General features: G+C 39.3%; 2 protein-coding genes across 5 annotated transcripts in view; one reads left to right on the top strand and one right to left on the bottom strand.

The window, feature by feature from the left end:
• Positions 1 to 25,469, top strand: part of cacna2d4 (calcium voltage-gated channel auxiliary subunit alpha2delta 4) — a 79,845-nt gene that overhangs the window by 26,595 nt on the left and 27,781 nt on the right. The gene's annotated exons all lie outside the window — the stretch shown is intronic.
• lrtm2 (leucine rich repeats and transmembrane domains 2) lies at positions 1,284 to 25,140 on the bottom strand. 2 transcript variants are annotated; one of them, XM_005805904.2, is made up of 7 exons: positions 24,249 to 25,140; positions 15,990 to 16,180; positions 7,587 to 7,813; positions 6,510 to 6,635; positions 6,086 to 6,174; positions 5,075 to 5,232; positions 1,284 to 4,010 (listed from the first exon to the last, which is right to left on the bottom strand). In XM_005805904.2, exons 2-7 carry the CDS (start codon positions 16,063 to 16,065, stop codon positions 3,484 to 3,486), a joined length of 1,203 nt encoding a protein of 400 aa, XP_005805961.2. In that variant the 5' UTR covers positions 16,066 to 16,180; positions 24,249 to 25,140; the 3' UTR covers positions 1,284 to 3,483. The 2 variants fall into 2 exon arrangements, with proteins under 2 accessions (XP_005805961.2, XP_023205885.1); XM_023350117.1 differs by lacking the exon at positions 24,249 to 25,140 and adding an exon at positions 10,637 to 10,767 and having other exon boundaries at positions 15,990 to 16,076.

Raw genomic sequence — 25,469 nt, 5'->3', positions numbered from 1 at the left:
GCACTTGGCAGGTTTTGATAGAGGTTACATCTTTGATATGCATGAGGCCAGGTGGTTGGGTCATACAGCTACCTCCCATGTAGAGTGTAGAGAGGTTGCAGTGACCTGATGTTAGAAATGATGGGTACATGATGGCACCTACACCCATTGTGTTGTAAAGAAGATTCCCCGCAAGGCGGAAAATGGCACAATACCACCACTTGGCCTCATGCAAGCAGGAAATGCATTAACTTGGGAGGAGGGTACATAGTTTCTCTGTCAAATATGAGCAACCCTCTCTAATGCTATGTGCCTCAGTCTGTGGTACAACTACTACTGCTGATTCTTGGGCTGCCTTTATCGGTACACAGTAGTAACCTTGGGCCATTTATCATCTTCACTACATCAGAATCTTCTCAAAAGAAAAGTAAAGTGGAGAAACTTCTGACAATACCCAATTATGCTCATAACACACCAGGAGCCAGGGCTGATGTCTGCTTATGGCATGTTCCATTTAAATCTGAATTTGAATCTTTGAAATTGATCACTTTTAATTTAGGTTGGATGTTACTTCAAGATTTCAGTTTTAAACCAGTATGATTTTCTCATTAACGTTCTTGCTGGCCTGACTACCTTTAGAAATAAAAACAGATAACTGTTCAGTCCAATGCATTTTGTACTGTCAAACACTGTAGTAACACATTTGGTACTCTTTATGTGAAAGATTTCATTTGAATGATAGAAAGGTCCAGTTTTGTTACCACGACCACCAATGACTTTTATACGCAAGGGAGTCATTGTGGATTTTAGTTTGGGAATGGAGTGAAATCTCTGCTTTTTCTATGAATTTCAACTACAGGAAACATTTCTGGTAATTGTTCAATGTTGAAACCTGTTTCTTCTTTACTTATTTCAATTTTTGAGTAATGTCTAGGTATTAATTGTAGCCTTAACCAACCATGCATTGAAAATAAAAACGGTTGTTTTCTTATTTATTCTGTTGGTAGCATGTATAGAAACTGCCTGTAGCATATCGCTCAATTCATTTTGCAGCTATTTTTGGGTTGTGGTGCCCTTTTGTATGTGTCAGCTTCCTGAAAATTAAACCGTTTAAAAAGCTATTGCTTCTGCGTGTGTGCCAAATTGTAATAAAGACGGACTATGCCTTCTAGGTGGCTTATGAAAAGGGACATGAAGTTTCAGTGTGACTAAATTTAAGTTCACTCTCTTGTACTTAATGTCTACTTCTTAGTCTGATGTTAAACCATACAAAAGATGACAAAAATGAAGAAACGGCTAAAAAATGACATAAAATATATATTTTTAACTGCTTTTATGAACGATTTATATGCTTCTCATGGGTGCACACAAGGAGGTTCAGCTAAAATAGCAAAAAAAAAAAAAGTCTTGTCATTTATAAAACCTAAGATTTAATTCAAAATAACAGAGACAAGGCAGCATAAAGCCCATTCTGACACTTTAAACTCTAAGTTTCTTACATAAACTTTAGCAACTGTTGGAAGGACACAACAAATAGCTATCGCGGTGATATTAAAATCTAAATCAAAAAACCGAATCCATCAACACAACAAAGGACACATACATTGTGGGTTCATACAAGAAACCAAAAAACAGATAAATTTCTGGAATTTCTGGGCCAACACATCATAGTAGACTAGCATAATAATATCTGCAATAAAATCTGATATCAGAAACACGTTAATATTATCGGTTTATTCCAAGCCAATCAAAAATTGAGAGGGAGCTTATATTTATTTCAGGGATGCAATAAATGCTACTGAAATCACTGTCTGTGCACCTAAGATAATTGCTCACATAAATCTTTTAGGGGAATTAATCAAATAATGGAAACAGTTTCCAAACAAACTGAATACTATGCATGTATATATAAACACAATTATGTTCCTGTCAAATCCTGCTAACAGAGAGACAATTTTCATTGCATATTGCAGACCTTTCTTGGTAAATAAAAAGAGAAACTGTTTTAAGGAAGGGATTGTTGAAAGGGGCAGATGAAATCCTTAAGCAGTGTGGAAAAAGCTTCCGCAAATATTACTGGGTAGAAAGATGGGTGAGGAGATGGAAAAACGGGAGGAGGGAGTAAAATAGCAGCTTTTTTTTGATAATCCCTTTCCTTATAATCTCTCTGGGTGATTTATCTGTCTTTGAAAGGTACAGGAGGAAAGAGGCTGGGAGAACGACCAGAGGGTATCTGATAAGAGAAATAAAGTGCAGAAGGGCAACATTTGTAGTTCATAGATTACATTTCATAGTCCTTAGCAGAGGACAGTGCTCTCTGAGGTTGCTGTCCATGCCACTGTAACAAACCTTTACCTCCTTGAGGGGGTAAACGGAGAATAAAATCTGTTGTCCTTTTCCCAGGAATTTTCACGATTAATCCACAAGTGAAGTTTTACTACTTCTTTTACTGATTGAGATGTTAATTTGTCCAGACCATTTTTAGAAGCTTCATCTCGCTTTTTTTTCCTGAATATGACAAGTTCATCAGCATAAAATTGCAGATAAATGCTACTGTATTTTCTGGTTAGTCTTGACAAATGAGCTTCTTATGTAGTAGTTTCTGCTTGTTGATCTTTGTTAGTCCAGAAAGATCAATCGAAGCAGTGGCTACAGGTAGAGGGACGGAGGTTGATGTAGTCGCTGACATATTCTCTTGGATTTTCACACACCAGATCTTTTTTCTCTACGACTTTGGTCTCATCAGCATACATAAGCAACTTACCAGTCCTCTTTTTGTTTTAGCATAAATATCCCAAATGTGCTTCTTAACATCAGTCATTTCTTAGAGCTTGTAGACTAAAGGTAGTTGTTAAAATTTGCTCTGAGGACTAAATGTGTTGGGATTCGGATTTTTCCAAGTAAGCACTGGGTTTGAAGAGGAAAAGTCAGGTGATGGCACAGAACCTACGAGTCAGTGTCAACATTGGTCCAATTAACACCATGCATACTGTGAATCCCTGAATCCTCACTCCAGGTTTGCAAATACTTACTGACCATGCAGCATGGGTGCTTCATAACATCTTAAATGATATGTTTCATAGTATAGGGACATACCAAATCTGTTTCTTTTTTGTTTTTCCTTGCCAATATAATGGCAAATTTAGTTGCAGTAGGTGGTTGGCAGGCAACTTGGAAGAATAATTGGTAAGAAATACTGCAGACAGAGAATGGGCCCAAAATTGAAGAGAAAATCAGGGAACAGATAAGGTTTGTGTGTGTGGGAGAGTATGTTAGAGAGAAGGACAAGACTGGAGGAGGTTAAAAATAGATTAAGGATGAGGAAAGGAAGACAAAAAATGGGAAAGAGGTGTCAGTATGAGAGTCAGAGGGAGAGATACAATATTGTCCGTGAGTAGAAAAACAAGCCTGTCCATCTCTCTCCTCTTAGAGCCCTTTTATTTTCATCGCTTATAGCCTTCTCCCGTTTTGACTTGCCAGCTCCTCTCTGTCCCATCTCTCTTTTTAGGCCACAGAGGAGATTTGTTTGTCTTCCCTGTCCTCCCCGTCAGCCTCTCCGTCCCCCATTAGCGGCTGCCTCTTCTTCAGCTCTCTCTGGTACTTGGCCATTAGAGAAGCGTAGATGCAGCCGTAAGCAGCGGCAGCCACCATCATGATGCAAACAATGCCGCACACCACGCCAGCAATCACCACCGTGCCGATGGCGCGGCGCACGCTCACGGGTCGGTAGCGGGCACGGCTGCAATCCGACGAGGGCTCGCCGCCTCCGCCGCCTCCTGTGGATGAAGAGGAGTCAACACCGGTGCTGCCGCTGTTGTCGGAAACTGGTGTTGCCCCACTTGGGATGAGAGCACTCCTGCTGCATGGAGGGCCGCCTCCTTGTCCAGAGCGAGCACCGTCACCACCCCCTCCTCCTCCATTCTCATCTTCAAGTTGGAGGCAGTAGTTGAACATCTCCACCGGAACGCCGCGTATATCCCTCCCACGCAAGTCCTTTGGTAGTGTGCACTCCAATGCATCCACCTTACCCCCTGAAGGAAATAGACAGAGGAGTTTGTTTTAAAAAAAAACTACTCTTTACATGTGAAGCAATGCTGATTAACAAAAAAGCAAGGAAACGAAACAGAGAGGTGGCTGTTCTAACTCAAGATGAGTCATACAGCTCTTAATACAGGCACGGTATTTGCTGTGCTCAACTAAGCCCTTCTACAATTTATGAGATGACATGCCTTGCTTCAGCAGAGCTGTGCCGTTTGAAAAATAAGAAATATCTGAGTCACTAATTCCCACAGACAGCACAATGATTGAGTTTTTGTTCTCTTTAAATCCTGCCTGAGCCTCCAAACTTGGTGTCCATCTTAAGGTCGCATGTCAGAAAGCCAGTGTGACCTCAAATAAGTTAAGCAAGAGCTGTGATCAAGTTGCAGGATCAAATTAGAGAAGATTATTTAGGTCAGAGTTGCTTATTAATCTTGACGCCTCACAGAAACAAGTCCTCTATCTTTAAATGCTTTGCAATTTAAGAAGCATCTTGAAAAATAAACACCGCTTCACTGAATGCATTTTATGCATCACTTCTCCTTTTTAGAGGCTAAAGTCACATAATTTCATGTTCAAGTTTGAAATGCCTTCTTGTAATTTTCTCTGCTGCTCTCATGATTATTAAATTATCACGTTCCTGTTCGTCTTTGTCGGAAGAGCGCTGAACTGAGCGAGAGTGCAGCTCAGTTAGACAGAAGAGAGCAGAATCAAAAGGAGAGCAGAATGGAGTAGGAAAAAAAAGAAGAAATACTTCATTAGCAAGGCATCTGAGGCCCCAGGCATTGAGGTGAATGTAGATTTTTACACACGAGAGCAGCTGTTGGTTATCTGATGTGCTAAAAGCCTGCAGAGGCACGAAGAAAAACAACGAGAGCTGAAATGTGCGTTAACAGAGCTGGGTAGCCAAATAATAGAGCTCAAAGCATTCAAAGTCTTTCACAGCATCCAGCTGTCTCCTTTTTGAGTATTCCTTAATTTTAGAACAATATTTTAGCATTCTTTTGCCTCCTTTAATGCAATAGGGTCGGTCGTTGTAACATAATCAAAAATCCACCTCGGTACAGCAGCCACTCCATCCAGTGTTTGAAATCACGAAGGTTGCAGTCGCATTCCCAAGGGTTCTGTCCCAGTTCTAGGTGTTGCAGGTTGACCAGTGGCTCAAACGCTGCCCTCTCCAAACCATGAAGTCTGTTGCCTGCCAGCGAGAGCCACCTTGAAAGAATAGGCAGAAAAAAAAATTTACTTAGGACTATATTATTATTTTCTGTATAGAAAATAGCAGACTTTTTTCTTGCAAAACAGAAACCGAAAATAATGATAATATGTTTACTGTATCAGAAGCCTCTGAATTCAGGCTAATACTGCAGCTCAATACATTTTTTTATTTTCCGAAAAGTTCCAAGTTCAAATCAGAATCAGAATATGATTGAAAGCAGAATTAATTTACTTTGAACATAGCATGGTTATTAGTTTCAGATGGGTTCACCTGAGAATGTCAGAAACAGGTGATCTATTGGGATTTTCACCCACAACTTCAATTTTTATCCTAGTCCAGCCCTGGTGTCAGGGTTTGGTGTAGACATCATGAAAACACGGATGCATACTACCTCAAATCAATGGTATATTCTGGCAGTGTTAGGGACACAATTTGACACACTTAGTGCCAATTGGACATGTAAACATCACAGCCTACATTAATATTTTTGCTTAGTTTGTTCATGCCTTTATGACAAAAGTGTACTTATCTTCTGATAGCTACTTCCAAAAGTATAACACACTACGTCACAAAGCTTAAATCATCTAAAACTGTTTCATTGAACGTGACTGTTCTCCAAAGATGTCCAAAGAAGAGCATCTATGAAGTGTGATGGAGTGGGAAATTCACATTCTTAATTTGCAGCTGACAAATCTGCACCAGTTGCTTAATGCTGCATTTGTGGCATAGAGAACTGAAGTAGTTCAAAGGGCAAAAGGGGTCAAACCCGGTACTAGAAAGGTGTACCGATAAAATAGGCAGGTGAGTGTCTGTGACATTTGGAAATAATGCAAGGTGTTATATATTTACCTGAGGTGCTGCAGCTCATCCATAGAACCTATGGGAATGGTGGACAGACCATTCAAAGACAAGTCCAGACTCTGTAGACTCCCTAAACCCTATGGAGACATCAAAAGCAGATCTTTCATTGTTTGAAGTTTATCTTTTTCCATTGTGGTGTCGGCTACTCCAGCAGTACTTTATACCTCTATCGTTGTAAATCATCATATTTGCCTGAATTGATAAAGATATATTAAAGTGCAGGAACAAAATATAATCTAAAAGGCTGAAGAAGCTTCTTTTGTTTTGACGGTAATTTAGATGTTTTGGATCATTTGATAGTGTTTAATGCTTGACTTTTTTTTGTTTTTGCTGGATTACAGTTATCTTTTCATGTGCCTAAGCAATTCATTGAATGTACAAAATATAACGCAGTACAATGTCCAGTGCCTACCTGGAAGAGCTCTCTGTCCATTACTGTTAGTGAGTTGTTGTGCAGAGTCAGTCTTGTCAGGTTGGACATGTCTCTAAACAATCCGGCTGGTAAATTATCCAGGTAGTTATTTGAAAGGTTCAGCTCCTAAAATGCACAGAAATGTACTTCATCAGTGTTTTGTTTCTCGTGTTATACTTGTTTAAGATGGTTATAATATTTCTGACAAAAACAATAGTTAGGAAGGAAGCCATGGACCACAAATGTCCAGTCTGCTATGGTTGTTCAGCTCAATTTGTCTGTTATTATCATCATAATCATCTATTTATTCCAGACACAAAAAAGGTCTATAGTAGAAAGATAAAACAAACAAAATAAGAAGTAAAAAAAAACAAAAAAACACTTATAATACTGTCTGCTTCAATCTTAGCCAATCACATTCTTACAACTTGCTTGTGCAATTCCAGTTGCACTTTGCTTGTGCACTGGAACAAGCAAATGAGACCTGAGGCAATTCTCTCTTTATTTTACCAACCAAGAGTAAAATTAAGATCACAAGTGTCATATAATTTTTTTGAAAAAAATCATACTGTCATCTGCAAACAGTGTACTCAGTCAACAACACGGTACTGTATTTAAAATAGATTTAGTGTTGGTTTTCAAGGACAGTCTTTTTTAAACTGTCCTCAGAGCTGCAGCCGAACTTAGATTGTGACATATTAAGGGCCAAAATAGGAGATGGCAGACAGATCAGAACTTTGCTAATTGATAACGAGCTGAGCCATGCCAACTGTGTGGGATGAATTTCACTGTGGACCAGCCACTCGGCTCATTTAGAAATCCCATGTGTAAACAGGCCAACATTGAGGCACAGATTGCAGCTTGAGCCGGTTTGTCAAATGTAATTAAGCTGAGCACAGATATTTTCTGTTTGTCACTCAATACTTGACTTTCCATGGAGTTTCAGTTCCTATCCTGTTGTTTTTAGTGTGTAGTTTAAAAAAATAACCTGTTGTCCATTATAAACAACAACAAAACAGGTAATGTTCGAAGATTAGGCAAATATGTTCTGAAAATGATCAACAAATGACTGCAGACCTCCAGAGAGGATAGGTTAGCAAAGGATGAGGCTCCCAGTGAGGCGAACTTGTTGTTGGCTAGAAGCAGGGAGCGACTCCCTGGAGGCAGGAGGTGCATAGGAGGCAGGGAGGAAAGTCCACGTTCCCCACAGTCAACCACAAGGGTGTCCGAGGAGCAGAGACAAGGAGGAGGGCACAAGGATGCTGGGAAAAGCAACATGGCCAAGAGGCTCAGGACACAGAAGACTGGAAAAAAAAACAGAGAGACATTGATAAACTCATTATTCAGTTCTTAAAATAAAATATTAATTCAGACATCTGCTTTTTTGGAAATTGTGATAGTACTTCTCAGTGGAAAAACCTCCATTTTAGTTCTTTATTCTTTTCTTATACATCGGTATTATACTTTGATGGCTTCACTATTGTATCTTTGAGGGCTTAGTCTTAGACTTAATCTCTATAGATTTGCAACAGTCTTGCGTATAATTTTCCCAATTTTCTCTTTGTCTGCAATTAAGGGCAAAAATTGCTGAGACAACAAAAAGAACCAAAATGTCAAGACTAGTTTCTACATTTACTGTTTCTTCTTCCACACACTGTATGTCTAGGCATAGAAGAACCGCAACCGAAGCCTACTGTTTAGGAAACGTGTTTGTGTTTCAAGTTAAAAGCACCCTTGCAAGAGAAATCCCTCTTTTTCACATCATGCTGTTTTCCTGCTGACGTGAGTCATCTTATACAATCCGTTTCTTTTTTTAATTTGACCTGTTTACTTTGGACTACTGTAGACTTCTGTTCTTCCCTTTCTCTCCTCCTCTGATTTAATTTTCCTTCATAAATCTGGGTAATATTTGCTCTTTCTTTTTTTCCTACTGTTTATATAAAGCTAAATCGGACTGTTGCTGTCTTCACTCTGCACGTCTCTGCCTCCCAGTAGACTCTCTTTATATCTCTCATTCCCCTTCACTTCAAGCCTCTCAGCACTTCTCTGTATTCCTTCAGTGTCTCGTTACACTGGTTGACTTTGTTTCCAGCCAATGGCTTATCGGCACGACTTTTATCTCTCTGTTTATGTGTGAGTGGGCATATGCTTGTGCAACTACGTGTGCACGTGTGAAGCACCCACAAAGCGTGATATTAAAAAAATAAAATCCTCTCTCTAAACTCCAGGCACAGAGACTTTATGCTGCCTCCTTGGCTCACCTGCAGATTTTATCACTTGCATCTTATTAGCATTTATTTCTTAATAGTTGAGAACATTTTGATTTTCTGTCAGTAGTTCAGTCAGTAGTTGTATTTTCTCCAATTCTTATTCCATCTGTTTTTCTTCTCATAATCACCCTTGGGTGAGTTGGTCATGATTGTGTGAGTGTTGATATTGTTTGCAGTCACTGGCTCAATGTAATAGAAGATAGATTTTTGTTACAAAGTGCTTTGCCCTAAACTGTTTTTTTCCTTTTTTTGTCATACTTTAGATGATTAAGATCATCTAACAAATTTTAATAATCTGACTAAGATAATTTGTACTCAAAATGGTTTCACCCTTTGCTGTTTTACTTGTTCAAGGGAAAAAACAAGTAACATATCCAAACCATCCTGGTTCTATTCAAAAATATACTTATGAAAAAACAAAAAAATATGCAGAATAAAGACATAGCTTAAATAGAACAAGCTGAACAACATGAAGTATGATAAAAGATCTCAACACTTAATGGGCCTTTCTAACAAAATGAGAAACAAGCCTCAGAAAAAGTCCTTTAGCTATTTCTAAGACTTTGGGACTGAAGTGAACTGCAGTAAGAACCATTGTCTACAAAAAATGAAATGCTGCCATGAATAACGTGTCTAGTACTACTCCAGTCACAGTGCTGTGGGTGTGAACCAGCTACATCTATATGCACCACTATCACAAAACCTGCTCTTCTGGCTAAAACCTAAATATTAATTTAAAGCTTTAGCACATTATATTCATTTTATCTGGCAGACTTAATTTGGTTCGACAGTGTCTCTCTTCGACAATGCCTTTTGACACCTTCAGAGCTTCATCTGTCTGTAAGTTTATATCCAGAGGCCTCTGGGTGACACTGGACCCTGCTATGATGTCATCACCACAAGCACTTCTGTTACTGAGCCCAGTTGCATGTTATCAAGGCGCAAGCTGTTTTCCATGCAAGTGGCAGACTTACTGCTATCTTGTTACGAGGATGACCAGCTGTCCTCCACACAGAGGACTCACTGGTCTGTATTTCTTCCCTCGTCAATGGTTCACATTGGCTCTGAGTTTAAATTTGAACTCCGGGGCTCCCAGTGCTGGTTACATTTCCTGACATATTATTTTGGTCCCTCGTATGATCCAAGAAAAAGCATTTCGAATTCCAACTTGATTTGTTTTGTTGTTTTGAGTTTTTTAGATTAAATCTTCATTTATGGATGAGTAAACTCAGTTTTTGTATAGATGCATTTTAGAAATCTGAGAAATATAGCCTACATTTTCCTCAGCCCCACCTTTTCTTGGAGTTGTAGCTCAGATTTCCTTTAGAAATAGTTAAAGGTGTGCCTTCTGGAAGAGTCTTTGACTAATGCTGTATGTCAGTTTAGGTGTATAGATTTCTTACATGGATTTTAGGCAGCCAAGGTGTGGGGCTGACAATGTCTGTTGGCTCAAAGAAACGCATAAAAAGCAGATAGCCACGAACAAAGCCCTAGCTGCAGAGCCATAAGATTAAATGCAGAGAGAACGCAGAAAAGAGAGAAAGCCGTTAGATTTCAAACCCGGCCATTAAGTCCACATGACGTTGTTTCTATCATATGCTGAACTGTTTGTCCTGACTCTCTTTTTAAAATAGGAGTATAATTGCTTACCTAAACACAGGAAATCACTGTCTCCCACATGCAGACACCCAAACACACTTTGACAAACATGCAGGATCTAAGAATAAGCAGCAGGGACAGGGTGTTTGGGTTTATTCTCTGCTTGTGCTGACATTGTGATGGGAGGAAAGACCACATAAGAGCTTGTTCTTGTACATTTCTAAAAAAAAAAATATTGATAGTATTAAGAATATTTACCTATTTTTGTCTTCTCTTTCTTCTACTCCCCTGTCTGCTTCCTCTTGTTTTTCTCTCTCTTTTATTCACAATATCTCCACTTTAATCCCCTCTGTCTTCCATTTTAGTTACACCTCTGATGAATCCTATACCTGAGAGACAGTATTATTATTTTAGCCGGGGAACATACTCATGTCTCCTTCAAATTCATGCTATTTCCAGCAATTTGTTGTGACAGATGGGCTTGTTCTCATGATATAGAGGTTGTAGATTGTTTGATATGTGGTGACTTTTTAGTGTTAATTACAGGAGAAAAAGGTAAGACAAAGATGAGTGTAAAGTGAAACCAAGTTTGCTGGATAAATTCGACACATCATATGTGTAAAGTTGTAAAAGTGATTGCTTGAACACTTTAAGACTATGTAAAACTGCAATATCCAAGTCAAGTCCTAGAGTTACTATCCTGCCACTTTTAGATGCATTTCTGCTCCAACACACCTGAATCAAATTGCTGGATTCCCTCATCATTCAGCTCTGGAGAGGCCGGGTAACATGCCATTTATTTAAAACCGGGTGCGTTGGAGAAGGGATGCAACGACAAGTTGCAGGATGGTGTGGTAGCTCCCCAGAACTCGACTTGGACACTCTTGATGAAAAAATGATGAACACATTTGATGTCTTGTGCTGCTCACAGATTCTTCAAACTGTGGTGCTAAACTAAATTAATTAAGCTAATCCTCTACCAAAGACTGAATTCTTAAGTTCACACATAAGACATTTGTTTTGTAAAGACTGTATTTTAATGCTAAAGACTTTTGATTGGGTGGCATTCTGGAGAGGTCTGGAGAAGTAGGGGAGTTAAATATTTTCCCAGTATTTATTGTAATGATGGAGAAAAGTCAGGAAAATATGGGGTATTCATGATTGATATTGTCATTGTATGTTTCTCAGATTTTTGTAGCTATATTTAGTATGTATATGTAATTTGTTATGGAGAAATAGGTTTACTCGTCTTTTCAGAATCTTGAACACTTGAACAGCATATTTGTAATTGAATCTAGCAAACTCATTGCCAGCTAGTGTTTATTATTACATAGTGGGGTCACAGTTTATTTCTGTCACCTTTGCAGTCTCCATAGTGATGTACATCTGAGCTATAATATAAATTATATTCTTCGAGTTTGTGAGTCTAAGCACTTAGTCAATTAACCTTCATCAGTATTATTATTTGATAAAATGCCATGTTTTTCTGCCCGGCACATTCTTGCTCAAACTACTTAAGGGAAGCTGCTGCTGTGTATGTACATTTAGTATCCTGCTTGCACCCAGATTATGGTCCAGAGCCCATAATCTTTAGCTAGTGGTCACACATTTGTACAAATGAGAAAAATTAAATTCCCACTATTTTGTTTATTAAATTCCGAAATACAAGCCATGGGCAGAAAAAATCTAATATGCATGACAAACTGCATAAAGAACGAGTCAATATGAGTGCATTTAAAAGGGATGGAAAATGTACTTGGACAAAAATTACTGTTCACAAAATTACACTTTAATCTCATTAAATTACTTTGAATTTGCTTAAACAAGTCAACTGAAAGCGTTCTTAAATTTTGCATGATTTGGCTTATTGGCAAACAAGCTGTCCTTCCAATCACCTCCTGAGCCTCATAAAGCAGCATGTGAAAGCTCCACCATATTTGTCAAATACAGACGATGATAAATTGCTGCATCATAAAGCAAACTGAATATTTCAGGGAACTGACTATTGTCATTACCCAGAAAGCATCTTATTTCTTCTACTGACCAAACAAATGGCCATCAGCAGAATGGAAAGCAGCAAGGACTTAGCCTAGCATAAGGTTAACTGGATTACTGAATGCTATTGATAAAGCTGACACTGTGCCTGAACCACCAAAAACAGTGTCACCCACAATATAGCAACCTGATAGCTTCTTCAAGTGTCCTGACATTTATAGCTTTGAAGTTAGTTTTCCATGTCTGTACTACAAGCCAGTTAAATGAATTGCTGTAATCTCTCTATTCTGACCCTTATGAAGCACTTTTTGCCCACTAAACTACATTATAGCTGCACTTAGCTTAATGCTGTCATTATTTGGCGTTTTTCCAAACTAAGTATTCCAAACCCAGACTGCATTATTTGCTGTTTAAAAGCCAATTCTGAACCGCCTTCACTCACACAACATCAGTCTCTGTCCCAGTTTTCGCTAAAAGCAATGAGCTATTGGGCTCTATTTGGGGCCGTTAAAAGTGTCCAAAAGCAAACACACACAGATACAATGTATATTCATTCATGTGGATAGGAATTATTCCGTGCTTTCTGTGTACAATTGTGTGTTGATACCCTCTGCTGGGACTGTGAAAGCCTAAAGGCACCATATGGTCTCCCTGTCATTTGTAGATTTGTCTACTTCATCTTTCCGTCTCTCTTCCATTTTTTTGATCTCACATCTCCCATTTGTCCTCCTCTGCTCCCCCGACTGCTTCCTTTCTTTGTCACTCATACTTTCTTTTGTCTTCCTCCAGTTTACTCCAATCTGCTGTTGAATTTCACTTTTTTTACTTTGCACTTTTTAAATTTTTTGATATTTTAGCATTACTTTACAGTAGAATAATTACATATTTATTGTTCAAGTGTAATGTCAAAGACCAAGACTTAATTTGAAATCCACTTTAAACCTCCATCACCCAAGTATATACTTTCTCTTGCACTTCAATGGCATAGAACAATGAATGGTCACAAAATAACTTCAGATGAAACTTTTTCCCTTAATATTGGTGCAGTTTACCAGCACTTCCAGTAAGTCAGACAAATAGAGATACAACAACACAAACAACATCTATAGCCAGTATATTAATTTTATATTATTGTATGTGCTGTTTCACATTTACCCTTTATTAGAATTACTATTAAATTAACAATTATTTATACCCATAGAATATTTGGATTGAAAATGATTTTGCATTCAAGCAGGAACTTTGCTTTTGGTTGGAAATGAGACCAGCATGTCTCAACAGCTTATAGAACAATTTAAAAGCGGGGTCAGTTTAATCTCTTTTACCATGCTATGAAATGCTATAGCTGAGAAGAACGGCTGAGTTTCACTTCAACACACTTTGAAAGGCATATTAAAGGCTCTTGATCATTTCTCCGGGGTTCCCAGTAGAAAACGTTTTTTCCTCTGCTGCAGCCACCAGAGAGGTGTGTGTATTGATGTAGATGATCTGTGTGGGTGTGCTGAGGTTCTGATGGATAGTGTTGCCCTGTTATTAAGTGTGCCTGGTGTTACCACAGCAGCTTGTGGGGGTGTTTTCTTTGCAAGGCTCTTCTTGAAGATCCAAAACTTATCCAACAATTCTACCAGGATCATCCATGTTTTTCTTTTTCCTTTTTCTCTGGTTTAAGATTTATATGGCTTTGCACAGATAGCAGCATGAGTTTGCACAGCACAAACTAATTTCAGATGTAAAAAAGTAGCGCAGTGTTTGCCCATTATTTAAAAATCTCTGCAGTATTTTTCAGTCATATTGTTTAATCTACAACATGTGTGTGAATGAAATAAGTAAAGAAAGGAAAGATTATGGTCTGCTGGAGAACAGCAGGGAGGAGACATGAATAAAAAGGAGAGCAGTGACAAAGGAAGAAAGAAAAGTGATAAGCAATTTTTAAAAATTTGTCATGTTACAATCACAAACTTTAATATATCATTTTGGGACAGACCAAACCAATACAAAGTAGTGAAGAGGAAGTAGAAATGAAACATGGTTTAGTCAGTATTTTTCCATTCAGAAATATCAACATTTCTGTCTAGCTGCTCTGAATCCGCTCTTTATACTGTAGAACCACCTTTTACTGCAAGTACTCCTGTAAGTTTTTTTTCTAACACGTCTCTCTACAAGCTCTTCCTGATTGTAGGCTTGAAATTATACCTGTTAATCTTTGCAAAATAGCTCGAGGTCAGTCAGGCTGCTACAGGAGTTTTCTACTTGTTTAAAAGAGAGCTATTCCTTATAACCGTTGCAGCACACTCACTCAGCATGAGGCATTGCTAAAAAGTTAACAACGAAGTGTAATCAACCGTCCACTGTCGCAAGATGCTCATTCTGGAGGTGGGATTGCTGACAAGTTAATGACTCGATACAGTCAGCTGGGTTTCCTGGGTACTGGCATAACCAGCTGAACTTGACTCTAATGTACAGTATTATACCCAGAATCACATTGGAATGTATACAATTGAATTTTAATGTGTCAGAACTGTCTCAAGTCTTCCTCCTATAGGAAGACCCTCTGTATTGATTTATATTTACTTTACCTCCATCCATGTATGCACTGTAAGGTCTTGGGATATTAGTTTATGACCTCCAATCCAGTTCTGTTGAGGACTTCACAGAACAACTGTCTTTATTCTTACATTTTAGGAGGCACACAGTGGAACTGCACTAATTTAGTGACTTCTTAAAGACTTTGTTTTATTTAAGGTGTTAGATTTAGAGGACTGTAATACAAAGGCACAATTTTTAGATTTGTACCTTTAAGCAATTTTGAATCCGTTTTTTAAGCTTTTAAGATCTGTAAAATCCCAAAACATTCAAATTTGTTGTTGTAACATGATAAAATGTAAAAGTGCCCTAATAAACGTTTTTATGGCACTTTAAGTGACCATGTAATAATAACAATAAGCCATGAGGAATGCGTCAACTGAAACAGAGAGTGGTTTACTGAAACATTCAGTCTCGGTTTTCCATGTTGACGCTCAGCTGTTCTTATGTTACAGTTGAGGCGCAGATGGGCTGTTCAAGTGAAGAAAAGCTGTAAAGGTTGGGTATGGGTCAAGGGCTTAGAGCAGGAACTTTAACACCGACACATGAGGAGGATTATGTCACAGAGTCATATCACAGAAATACAGTGGCTGCTTTTCTTGTCAACAACCCACATGGTTAAGCCACAGAAAGACAATATGAGTGACGGAAAAGAGAGGCAATGTCTGTGCTGCAGCTTTCTACTTTGCTAGCGGAGAAAAAAGAAAGAAGGGGGAAAAAACTGTTCAGATCCATCTTCGTCTTCTTCCTCCCGCTGTGTTTTGTTTCTACGGACTTCCGCCCGCACTAAAACATACTCTCTTTTGGGATTTCACCAACAGACTTTGGCACGTGCCGTCAGAGCCTTCATCTTTTGTGTTTGTGTGTATGTGTGAGTCCGATCACGCTGCGCATGCTAACATTAGCAGCTGTCAAAACAGGCAGTATTCCTGCTCCCTCGCGGAGTTAGGAGCACAGCAGAGCAGAGTTGAGTAGGATTGAAGCAGAGTATTTCTTTTTGGAGGTTTGTTTGGGTTTTTTTCTGTCAACTCACCGCGTCTGGTCAAGAAGATGGTAGCGCCGGTTGGGGGGAGGCCAGTGCCCCCAGGGGGGTGAATGTAGGGGGGCATGACACAGAAGTGTGCGGCCTTCCTCTGCCAGAGGAGTGGGGCAGTGAAGGGGTCAAGCCGTCATTCCTGCAGCTCCCACATGAACAGTGACTGAGGAAAAGCTGCAGCAAGTCACCTGAACAGGGAGACAAAAGACAAGTGAGACAAACATGTCCTTAACCCAGGTCATACCACATTATTTGGTGATATGATGCGTGACCTTTGAAAAAAATACACAGGAGTGAGTTTGCATATGCATTCATTAAAGAGCGTTTGTGTGTCCGTAAGTCTGCAATTTTCATGGCTTGTGTGCACGAAGGTGGATGTGTATGCAGGTGTCAGGCAGGAACGCGCCAGAAATTTTGAGGCATGAATAATAAATGTGTTTTTAGTAGTTCAAGCAATCAATTTGTGTTAACAAAAACAGAGCACCGCCTGCTGCTGTGTGAGAGTCGCGGGGTATGACGGCGGAAACGTAGGGCACAGAAACAAAGGCTCCCAGAAAAACAAATGGTAATTCAAACAGCATTTCATATACAGGTTAGGACAGATTTATTGAACGCCTCTGGCAAAGATGTACGCTTAAAATAAATGAATGTTATATTTTAGCCGCATAATCTCGCACTGACAAGTTAATGAACATCCAACTTGTAATATGAGTGTATTTAATCAGTCAGGAAGTAGCTCCCACATTGAGAAATAATTGTTTTAACAAAATCATCAGTGGGACAGATATTGGCACCCCTACCAATCTCTTTAAATTAAATGTCACTGAACCATTTTTTAATTAAGCTTGACTTTTTAAAGACTGAGAGTTTTTAGTGATCTTTAATAAGTAGTCCATAATTTTGTGTTTCCCTGAGGTGGAAAAAGACATGACACAGGGCTCATTCCTTTAAGCCGGAGGCAAGAGGCTAGTCGTGGTTATACCAGCAAATAAGGTGAGCAGGGATGTTAAGAGCGATTAAGAGAAAGTTGACTGTTGGAAAACTGTGGTAAAACGGAGGCATCAACTTTTTTCTACCATCATAAATGTAAGCAGATGTGTTTAAAACACTTGGAATTTCAGAATACGTTTTGTTCTCGCAATAAAATCACATATTATAGTCTCTGGAGGACATTGAGGTTTTGATTCTTCAATAAGGTTGAACTTTAGCCTGACAAAAGAAAGTTTTCTTTTTATTGTTGTGTTATAAGGTGTAATAACTCCTTGGTTTGAAAGGCTGGTCTGCACCTTAATATGACACAACTGTTGACTCAAAGCCTATGGGCCAACCAGTGCAATTTTCAAATGCTGCCTTTTTCCCAACTAGCATGAAATCCAATCAGAGGCGTGTGAAATGCGGGACTAATCAAATTAATATGTTTGTGGGGAAAACTTGAAAGCATGCCGTGTTTTTCTTTGGGGCTCGTCTTCCCATAGCGTTGACAAGAAAATAATGTGCATTAGGGGCTTGTGCTGTGCACCATAATTATGTAAATCTCCACCTGCAGCACATTAAACAGCAAGATAGGAAAGAGAAAATGGTGTGATAAACTGTATCAAGGTGAACGGGAGGTCAGTGAGAGTGCAGCTGACTGTCAAGCAGTCACTTCCGTGAGTAACATTCATCTGTCTGTCAGTAGTATCAACAGGTCATTTACAGATGGTTAAATATGGAAATTGAGGAAGAGGAGAGAGAACGAGAACAGGTGAAGTCAGAGAGATGACTGAGTGTGGAAAACAGCTTGCTGATGAAAGGATTTGGAAAAAGATGAGGCAGGAAATCCCAGCAGGAGACGGGAAGTAAAAATAAGTGCAAGGGGGTAAACAAGGAGGGCATTAACATTCCTCTCCACAACCTCTTGAATTTTTTAATCTTGAGTTTGTGTCACTGTGGATTGTTGTGTTCAACCCTTACTGCAGCTAATTGTGGTGAAATAACTATTAATAGCCCCTGCCAGACACTTTGCAGCTAAGTATTAGCCCCTATTTCCTGTTGTCGTATTAAGCTTTCACGTTTCTCCAACATTTATTCCATCTGTTAAACCTTCATTCGTCATTGTTTTCTCTCCCAGTGTTCTTTCTAGTTCTCACTCTGAATCTCCTTTCTTTTTCTCAACGAAGTAACAGAGGCATGAATCAAGGAAGCTCCGCAGATAGATTTCCTCCATGTGATTAAAGTCACATTAGCTAAGCTCCGCTGGGAAATGTAGTTATTCTTTGTAAATGAGCGCCGTAGCGATGATAAGAAAAGGAAGAATTTTGAGAAATTACCATCATTAATTGAAGACAAAAATGTTTCTTTTTAGGCTGCATGGGCTTAGCACTGCAGTCCTGTACATAACGTATTTGTAGGCGATTCCTTGAGGATTTTTGGCGTCCCTGATCTAATTAGTGCAACGCAGTGAATGCAGTTGGTTCTGGGATATTTTGTTGCTGTCCTTGATTCTGACCACAGGTGGTAATTAGCACCCGGTACTTGTCAAATGCAGGTAAATTTATGAAGTGGTGAATAAATTTGATTAAGCCACGGCAGGAGGTTTGAACTTTAGACACAAAAACCATTTTCAGTTGCTGCAGCTGAACTTTAGGGGGCAGCAATGTGTGCAAACATCATTATCAGTAGCAGAATTAAGCGATACTATTGCTTCACATTACTGGTCCAAAGCAAAGACCACCACAGTCTTTGTCAAAACCTGGCAAAGAGATAAACTTACGGGTGATGTATACATATTTTTTTGATCTTTAACAAAACAGTTGGACATTTTTTTGTAACTGGCTATTTTTAAAAAAATTTTGTTCCCATTGTCGGCAGTAGTTGCTGGTCGTTTTGCGTTTTCGTCGTTGCATACTTTTGGTCATTTGTTTGATTTGACTTTCTCAAAATAATTTGCACCTGCTTTGAAAAAGTCAACAGGTAACATGGATAAAAGGAAGAGCATTTGACCTAACAGTAGTGCTTTCGGACTGTGGGAGAAAGAATACTCGGAGAGAATCCATACATGCACAGGGACAACATGCAAACTCCATGCAGCCCAAGATTCAAACCCAGGACTTTGTAGCAGCGGCAACCGTGCTATCACCTCCGCCATCATGCAGGTCCATTCCCAGCCAGTTAGATCAAATGTTAGCAAAGGCTGAGATTGTTTGAAAACATTTTCTCTGATTTCTATCCTGAGAAACATTTTGTGATAAAGTTCTTACACCGAGTCATGTTGTGATTATGTCATGTTCCGTGTTTTTCTGTGTGTTTATTTTGAGTTTTCTGTGTCTCTGTGTTGTCCTGTTCTTCCCCTCGATTACTCCCAGGTGTTTCTCATTCCATGATTACCCCCCTGTGTATTTAGTGTCACCTGTGTGTCTGTGTCTTTGTCTGGTCCTCGTCTATTGTGCGCTCAGTCTTTCGTGTGTCGAGTCGTAATCAGTTGCTACCGGCGTTGAGCCCTGGCTTCCGCTCAGTCGTGCTGCCTGTGTTATTGGACTTGTTTTGGACTGTTTTTGATGTTTATTTATCATTAAAACAACCAATATTCATCTCACCTGGGTCATCTGCGTCTGCCTCACAACCTCAACACCACCGTTCCATGACAGAGCAAGTGAAGAACTCTGATAAAAAGATTTTTTTTCCCTGTTTTCCTTTTTATCTTTCACTTAGGCTTAAAGCTTTTCTAAATTGCTGCCTTAAATTGTGCCACCTTTGTTGTGGTGGACCAACTCTGCTACATGTTTTATGTCAAGACAAAGACCATCCATCATTTTTTACAAGCAGACCAAACTTTTGTAATCCTTACTCATCTCATCCCTTTGAGTGTCATAAAGTTTCCTCTAAATATCACTTGCCAGTACACAGTGAACTGATTTATCTGTTGCTCAGTGTGAGGGCCTTTTACAAGAGCCTTTTTGCAAAGTCAGCATTTTTAGCTCTGCTCACCTCAACTCTGCAAAAGGACTGAATTACCAGGATTTCCTCCTGCGCCGGTGACATTGTCTAGAGCAGCGTTTCTCAATTCCGGTCCTCAGGCCCCCCTGCCCTGCATGTTTTAGGTGTTTCCCTTCTGCTACACACCTGGATTGAATCTATGGGTGATCAACAGGTTTCTGCAGCACTTGATGGTCATGCAATCATTTCAATCAGCTGCTCTGGAATAGAGGCACATCTAAAACATGCAGAGCAGGACTGAGGGCTGGAATTGAGAAGCACTGGTCTAGAGTAATGTTTGAGGCACTTTTAACATCTAAACGTGAACCCACGGCCTCAGCAGCTTAAGGAGCTCGCTGTGAAGTCTGAGCCACCCTGTGTGCTGAAATATTTACCAAAAAGGGTTTTACTTTCATTCCAAATTGAAAAGAGAATCATTTCTATGTTGTAAGCAGGGTTGTTTAAGTATGGGGTGAGGGGAAATCTAGTTGCGTCATCTATTTCGGTACTGTAAAGGCAGCACATTATTTATAAACACAACTTGCAAAGAAGAATGTGGCAAAAATACATATGTTTTTTCATAAATTGCAAAATTTGGAGAGGACAAAAAAATACAAATTGAATCAATTACACAGCCCCAGCTGCAGGTTACCTCAGCAGCCATCAACTCCTGTCTAAATGAATGGGCAATGTGGTGGTGAGCCAGGCGATTCTCAGAAGGCTTTTTTTAATAAATTTGACCTGAACATGAGGGCAGGCAAAATCTACACATGGACGTTTTTAGTGTACACACTGTGTAAATACATGGGAGGGCACCGGCATGTTCGGGACTCATGTAACACCTTCACTGTCTCTCCTTTTTTTAAAAAACTTTTTTCATTTTGTTTTATCCTGTAAATAGGCAGTTTATGATGGTCAGTATTTGAAAAAGTGACCAAAAATAATGTCATGTATTTGCTTTAGGGCTGTTGTAAAATAATATTTTAGTAAAATATATATATTTATAAATCAACCATACACATTTAAACCCCCTAGCATCAGAGCTCGCATTGCCTACAGCACTCCTATCGACTATCGAGGTAGGAGAAACGCTGTCATACTCCAAGCATCGCGGCAATTTAAAAATGTTAATGTGTCCTCCCAAAAGACGATGAAAACCCGGAAAATTCGACGTTATGCTGATAGCACTTAACAACTCATACGCGGAAGTGAGAGTTTCTGCCCAACACAAATAATGATCTGACCAGAACACGATGCGCTAAATAATACAACATAATTTGACGAAGCTTCGAGGCAAATAAATTTTCCTCGAGGAATTTTAATAATCGAGCTCCTCGATTCATCCAGGAATCGTTACAGTCCTAATTTGCTTTAGTTATTTAGCGAATAACTGGATAAATTCTGCAACAAATGGGGCTTTCTATAACTACTAAAATCAGTGTTTCATCCTTCTGCGGAGTATGTATGCGTTTGTGCTTATTTGTGTGGATTTCTGTCAGCCCACTTAAGCCCATTTTTACAGATTTTTAATCCTCCATCTGACAAATATACGTGGCCTGACTAATAGATTTTAATCAATATGACTGGAATGCTGCCCTACGAGCCTCCAAATGAGCACAAGGGAATAATTATCTAGGTGTGGAAGAACGTCTGTGTGTGTGGATGTGTCAAAGTGGGTCCCCTGAGCAAGTAGCTTTTGAAATAAATGCATCAGATCATCCGCTTTGAGCTCCACTGTTGACTCACTTTAGAAAACACTCAAACTATAGAAATTTGTGATATAGTTACAACAAAATGTTCTCATCAATGCCCGTCTTGCTGTGTGCTACAATGTTTGTTGCTAACAAAGGCAGCGAGGTGCAGCCAAGCTTCCTGAATCAATTTTTAATGCATTTCTTACACAGGCGAACAGAGAGACTTTGCAACATGGCGTTCACACACATACACACACCCCTACACACCCCAACGCGTGCTAGCATAGTGATAAATAGACCTGCTTATGTGTTGACAGCTACATGCTGCAGGAATTTGCACATATATTATACCATCATCTGTGATTGGTCGGATTGTGAACAACTGCAATATCTCAAGGGTGTTTTATACATTTCTTTATTGCTGAGTGTAACAGACCATTCTACAACCATTTTATTATTTATGGCTTTGTTTAACAGTAAGTATTCATACATCCTGAACTGCTCTAATTTTTTTCATATTCTAACTACAAACTTTAATGTAATTTATTAAGGCTTGGTGTTGGAGATCAACGCAAAGTAGGAGCAAATAATCTTTAAATGGAGGGAAATGATCCGTGTTTCGTGAATAAGAAACTGAAAAGTGTGGTGTGTGTTTGAATTCGGTTCTCTTTACACTTAAGCTTAGGTGTGTTAGAGCAAAGAAGCACTTAAAAGCTGCAGGACAGTAGCTCTCGAGGACTGGAGTTGAAGACCCCTAGTTTAGATCAAACTTACTTAACTCTTAGAATGACCCAGTCAAAGTCCAGACCTAAAAAGCCAATTGTGAATCACATGTGCTTTCTGTCCAATATGACATTTGAGTTATGTTATGTAGAAGAGAGTGTCTGTAGATAGAATAGAATAGAATTACTTTATTCATCCCAGCAGGGAAATTATTTCGCAGTTACAGCAGCATAGAGACAAGACACACAACAACCACCACTGAGTAGCAATGTAGACAAGATAAAAATAAAATATAACATGCTGTCAATATAAAAAGCAACTTAGAGCAGTTCTTGCAAAGATTAAAAAAAAAATGCAGGTACAGTATGTATATGTAAATATATGTACAGCAAGTGTGCTGTGCCTCAGATGTTCAAATACAGTAGATTCTTAGCTGTAACAACAGAAAAAAGGTAATTTAAGTATTTTTTTAAATACAAATGTATAACACCTCTCAGATTATTTATAAGTATTTTATAAATTTACATTCTTAGGCACTACTTTGACATTTATGGTTTTAAAGAGTCAAAATGTGAAAACAGTTGAAGACTTTCGCAAAGCACTGTATAAAGTATTTTGCATACACGCTGTGTTGTCAATTTAAAATAGAATGAACATCGGTGAGGTTTTCCAGGCGCAGTAATTTTGAACAAAATATTGTCGCGTGCAGCAGTTTGGTTGATTGCATCAAACGTCATTAAACCGATTCCAGCTGAAATGCTTGCAAGGATTTTACGGGTGTTTTCACTAAAGCCATCCAGTTGGTTTGAAGTGGCAGCCTTGTTGCTTATTAGACATGCCAAATTACTGCACTACCCATATAATCACTCAGCGATCTTAATTGTTTTCCCTGGAATTATGTCAGGATGTGTCTGTGTTACTTGACAGAGAGTCAGACAAAATAGAGAGACACAAAAGCCTCAGGGACATTAGACAGGCGAGGCCCCACGCTCACTGCATCATCATATAATTACAATGCAGCTCCATCGAGTTAATCACTTTTACATCACACCTTCTGAATCACTGTTAGAACTGATAAGTGTAAAAAGAGCAGATAAAAAAACAAAACAGCTGCAGCTCTTTACTCTATAGCCTCAGACTGAAAATCAGCATCATTTAATAGCGGAAGTCAAAGGGTTTTAAATGGATTAAAATTACATAATGCAATATGAAGGTCAGACTTAAAAAGACTGCAATATTACTAATGTATAATGTCTAACAAAAAGTCAATGGTACTTTCATGGTTCCTTAAAATAATTTAAGAAAAATACTTGAGGGTCCGCTGCTTGGGTTGCAGTATACATGAGAGTAGCAATTTTTTCTTCTTTTTGCACCAGTTAAACTGTAGAAAACATGACATAGGAAGTGAATGAGTTTCACTTTAATGACTAAGCTGGCTAGGAACTGTGGTTGGACCTATATGGAGTTTTTTATATTATTTATTAATATACAAAAAATACTTGCATCACTCTTAAAGGTCTGCACCAGGACTTCTTGCAGAAGTACGCAAACAATTTTGGAGAAACCTTATAGCTGTTTTATAGAAATGTTGGTTGAAAAGCAAATAAAAAAAACAATTTTTATTTTTTTCCTTACTAGTTTCTAGGTGTTTCTTCCCCTGTTAACATCTGCAGGATTTCCCCCCTAAATCAAACATTCCTGCTGGTGTTCTCTTGGTTTGTGAATTCTGTGTCCACCATCAGTTACCGACCATTACAACTGACTAAATAGCCTGCAGTTCACCTTACAATGATCTGTAAATATATTGAGATTATGTGGGGTTTTTTGTGTTTGTTTGTGTGTTTTTTAGTGTGGCAAGCATAACTAGCACCATCTCTGGACTTACCTTTTTACCAGATACCTCAGTTGGCACCAGACTTACAGCTTGCTGCTGTCAGCCATTAATCCAAAGATATTTGATTGAAAAACAAACGATCAAAAAATGTCTCACAGGACAAAACATCGAAGAAAAAAACCCGTCACTGCTTCAGCTCAATCAATCCGCAGGGTAAAGATTGTGATTGTGTCTTGTCTGCTTCTCTCAGCCCACAAATGAATTGTGTAAAAAAGAAAAGATTGTTTTTTCTTTCTTAAAAGGAGGGATTGTTAAAAAGACAAAAAAAAATGAGGTAAAAAAAAGATGGGCTTAGAGGAACACGAGGAGGGAAGAGGGGATAAGATCCTTAGAGGGAGAAGACTGGAGGGAGTTAATCCTTTCCTTCTGATCTTTTCTCTGTATGAATGATACGTCCAACGCCGTCCCGCTCCCTGGCTCGTGTGCTGCCGTGTGTCTGAGAGGCGTGAGCGTGTGTCTGAGAGAGAAAGAGAGAGAGATAAAGAGCAAAAACACGATTGGTTTGCTGGCGTCATGCATTACCCCCTCTCCGTGTTTCGCTATGTTTGTGATTCCAGCACTCAGACCGCATCCAGTGCGTCTTAAAGCCCCGGTGCCCTCGCCTCCCCTTCCTCTTTCTCATATGAGTGTGCAGCCGTGCATGTGGCAGAAGAGGGTGTGCGCGTGCCTTGTCAAATATAGCAACATTAGTGCATGCCGCCTCGTCTGCCTGCAGCTCTCCGACAGTGACAGAGAGAGGGCGAGGGAGGTGGAATACAGAGAGAGGGATAATACGAAAGAGTGAAAGCTGTGATGGGGCGGGGGGAGAGAAATAGAGAAGAGGTAGGAGGGCAGGGGATGCAGAAGACAGGATGGGATGAGGTTGATGATGGACGGGGGGAAGAAACAGAGATCCTCAATAGAAAGCTTGTGGTGGAAGGAAAGGTGGAGGGAGGGAGAGATGTGATGATTTCAGTGTAGTTGAGAATCTCCCTCCGCCACATGGGCTTTTCTCCTCCCTCGATTTATTTTTTTCTCTCTCTCCTCACATCTCCCTTGCTCTCCTTTCATTTTTATTCGATTCCCGGAGGCATCTCTCGTCACAGCTGGCTTTGTGTGTCTTTCTGCGTGTGGGCGTGGGTGCGTGTGTGTGTGTGTGTTTGTTTGGAGAGGGACTCCAAATAGATAAAATCTTACATATGCATGGACTTAGAGAGCCATAAAAAAGCATTA

The sequence above is a fragment of the Xiphophorus maculatus genome, chromosome 17 (assembly GCF_002775205.1).
Source record: "Xiphophorus maculatus strain JP 163 A chromosome 17, X_maculatus-5.0-male, whole genome shotgun sequence".
Taxonomy (NCBI): Eukaryota; Metazoa; Chordata; class Actinopteri; order Cyprinodontiformes; family Poeciliidae; genus Xiphophorus; species Xiphophorus maculatus.
The sequence above is the reverse complement of the archived record's forward strand: the minus strand, read 5'-3'. Positions and strand labels throughout refer to the sequence as shown.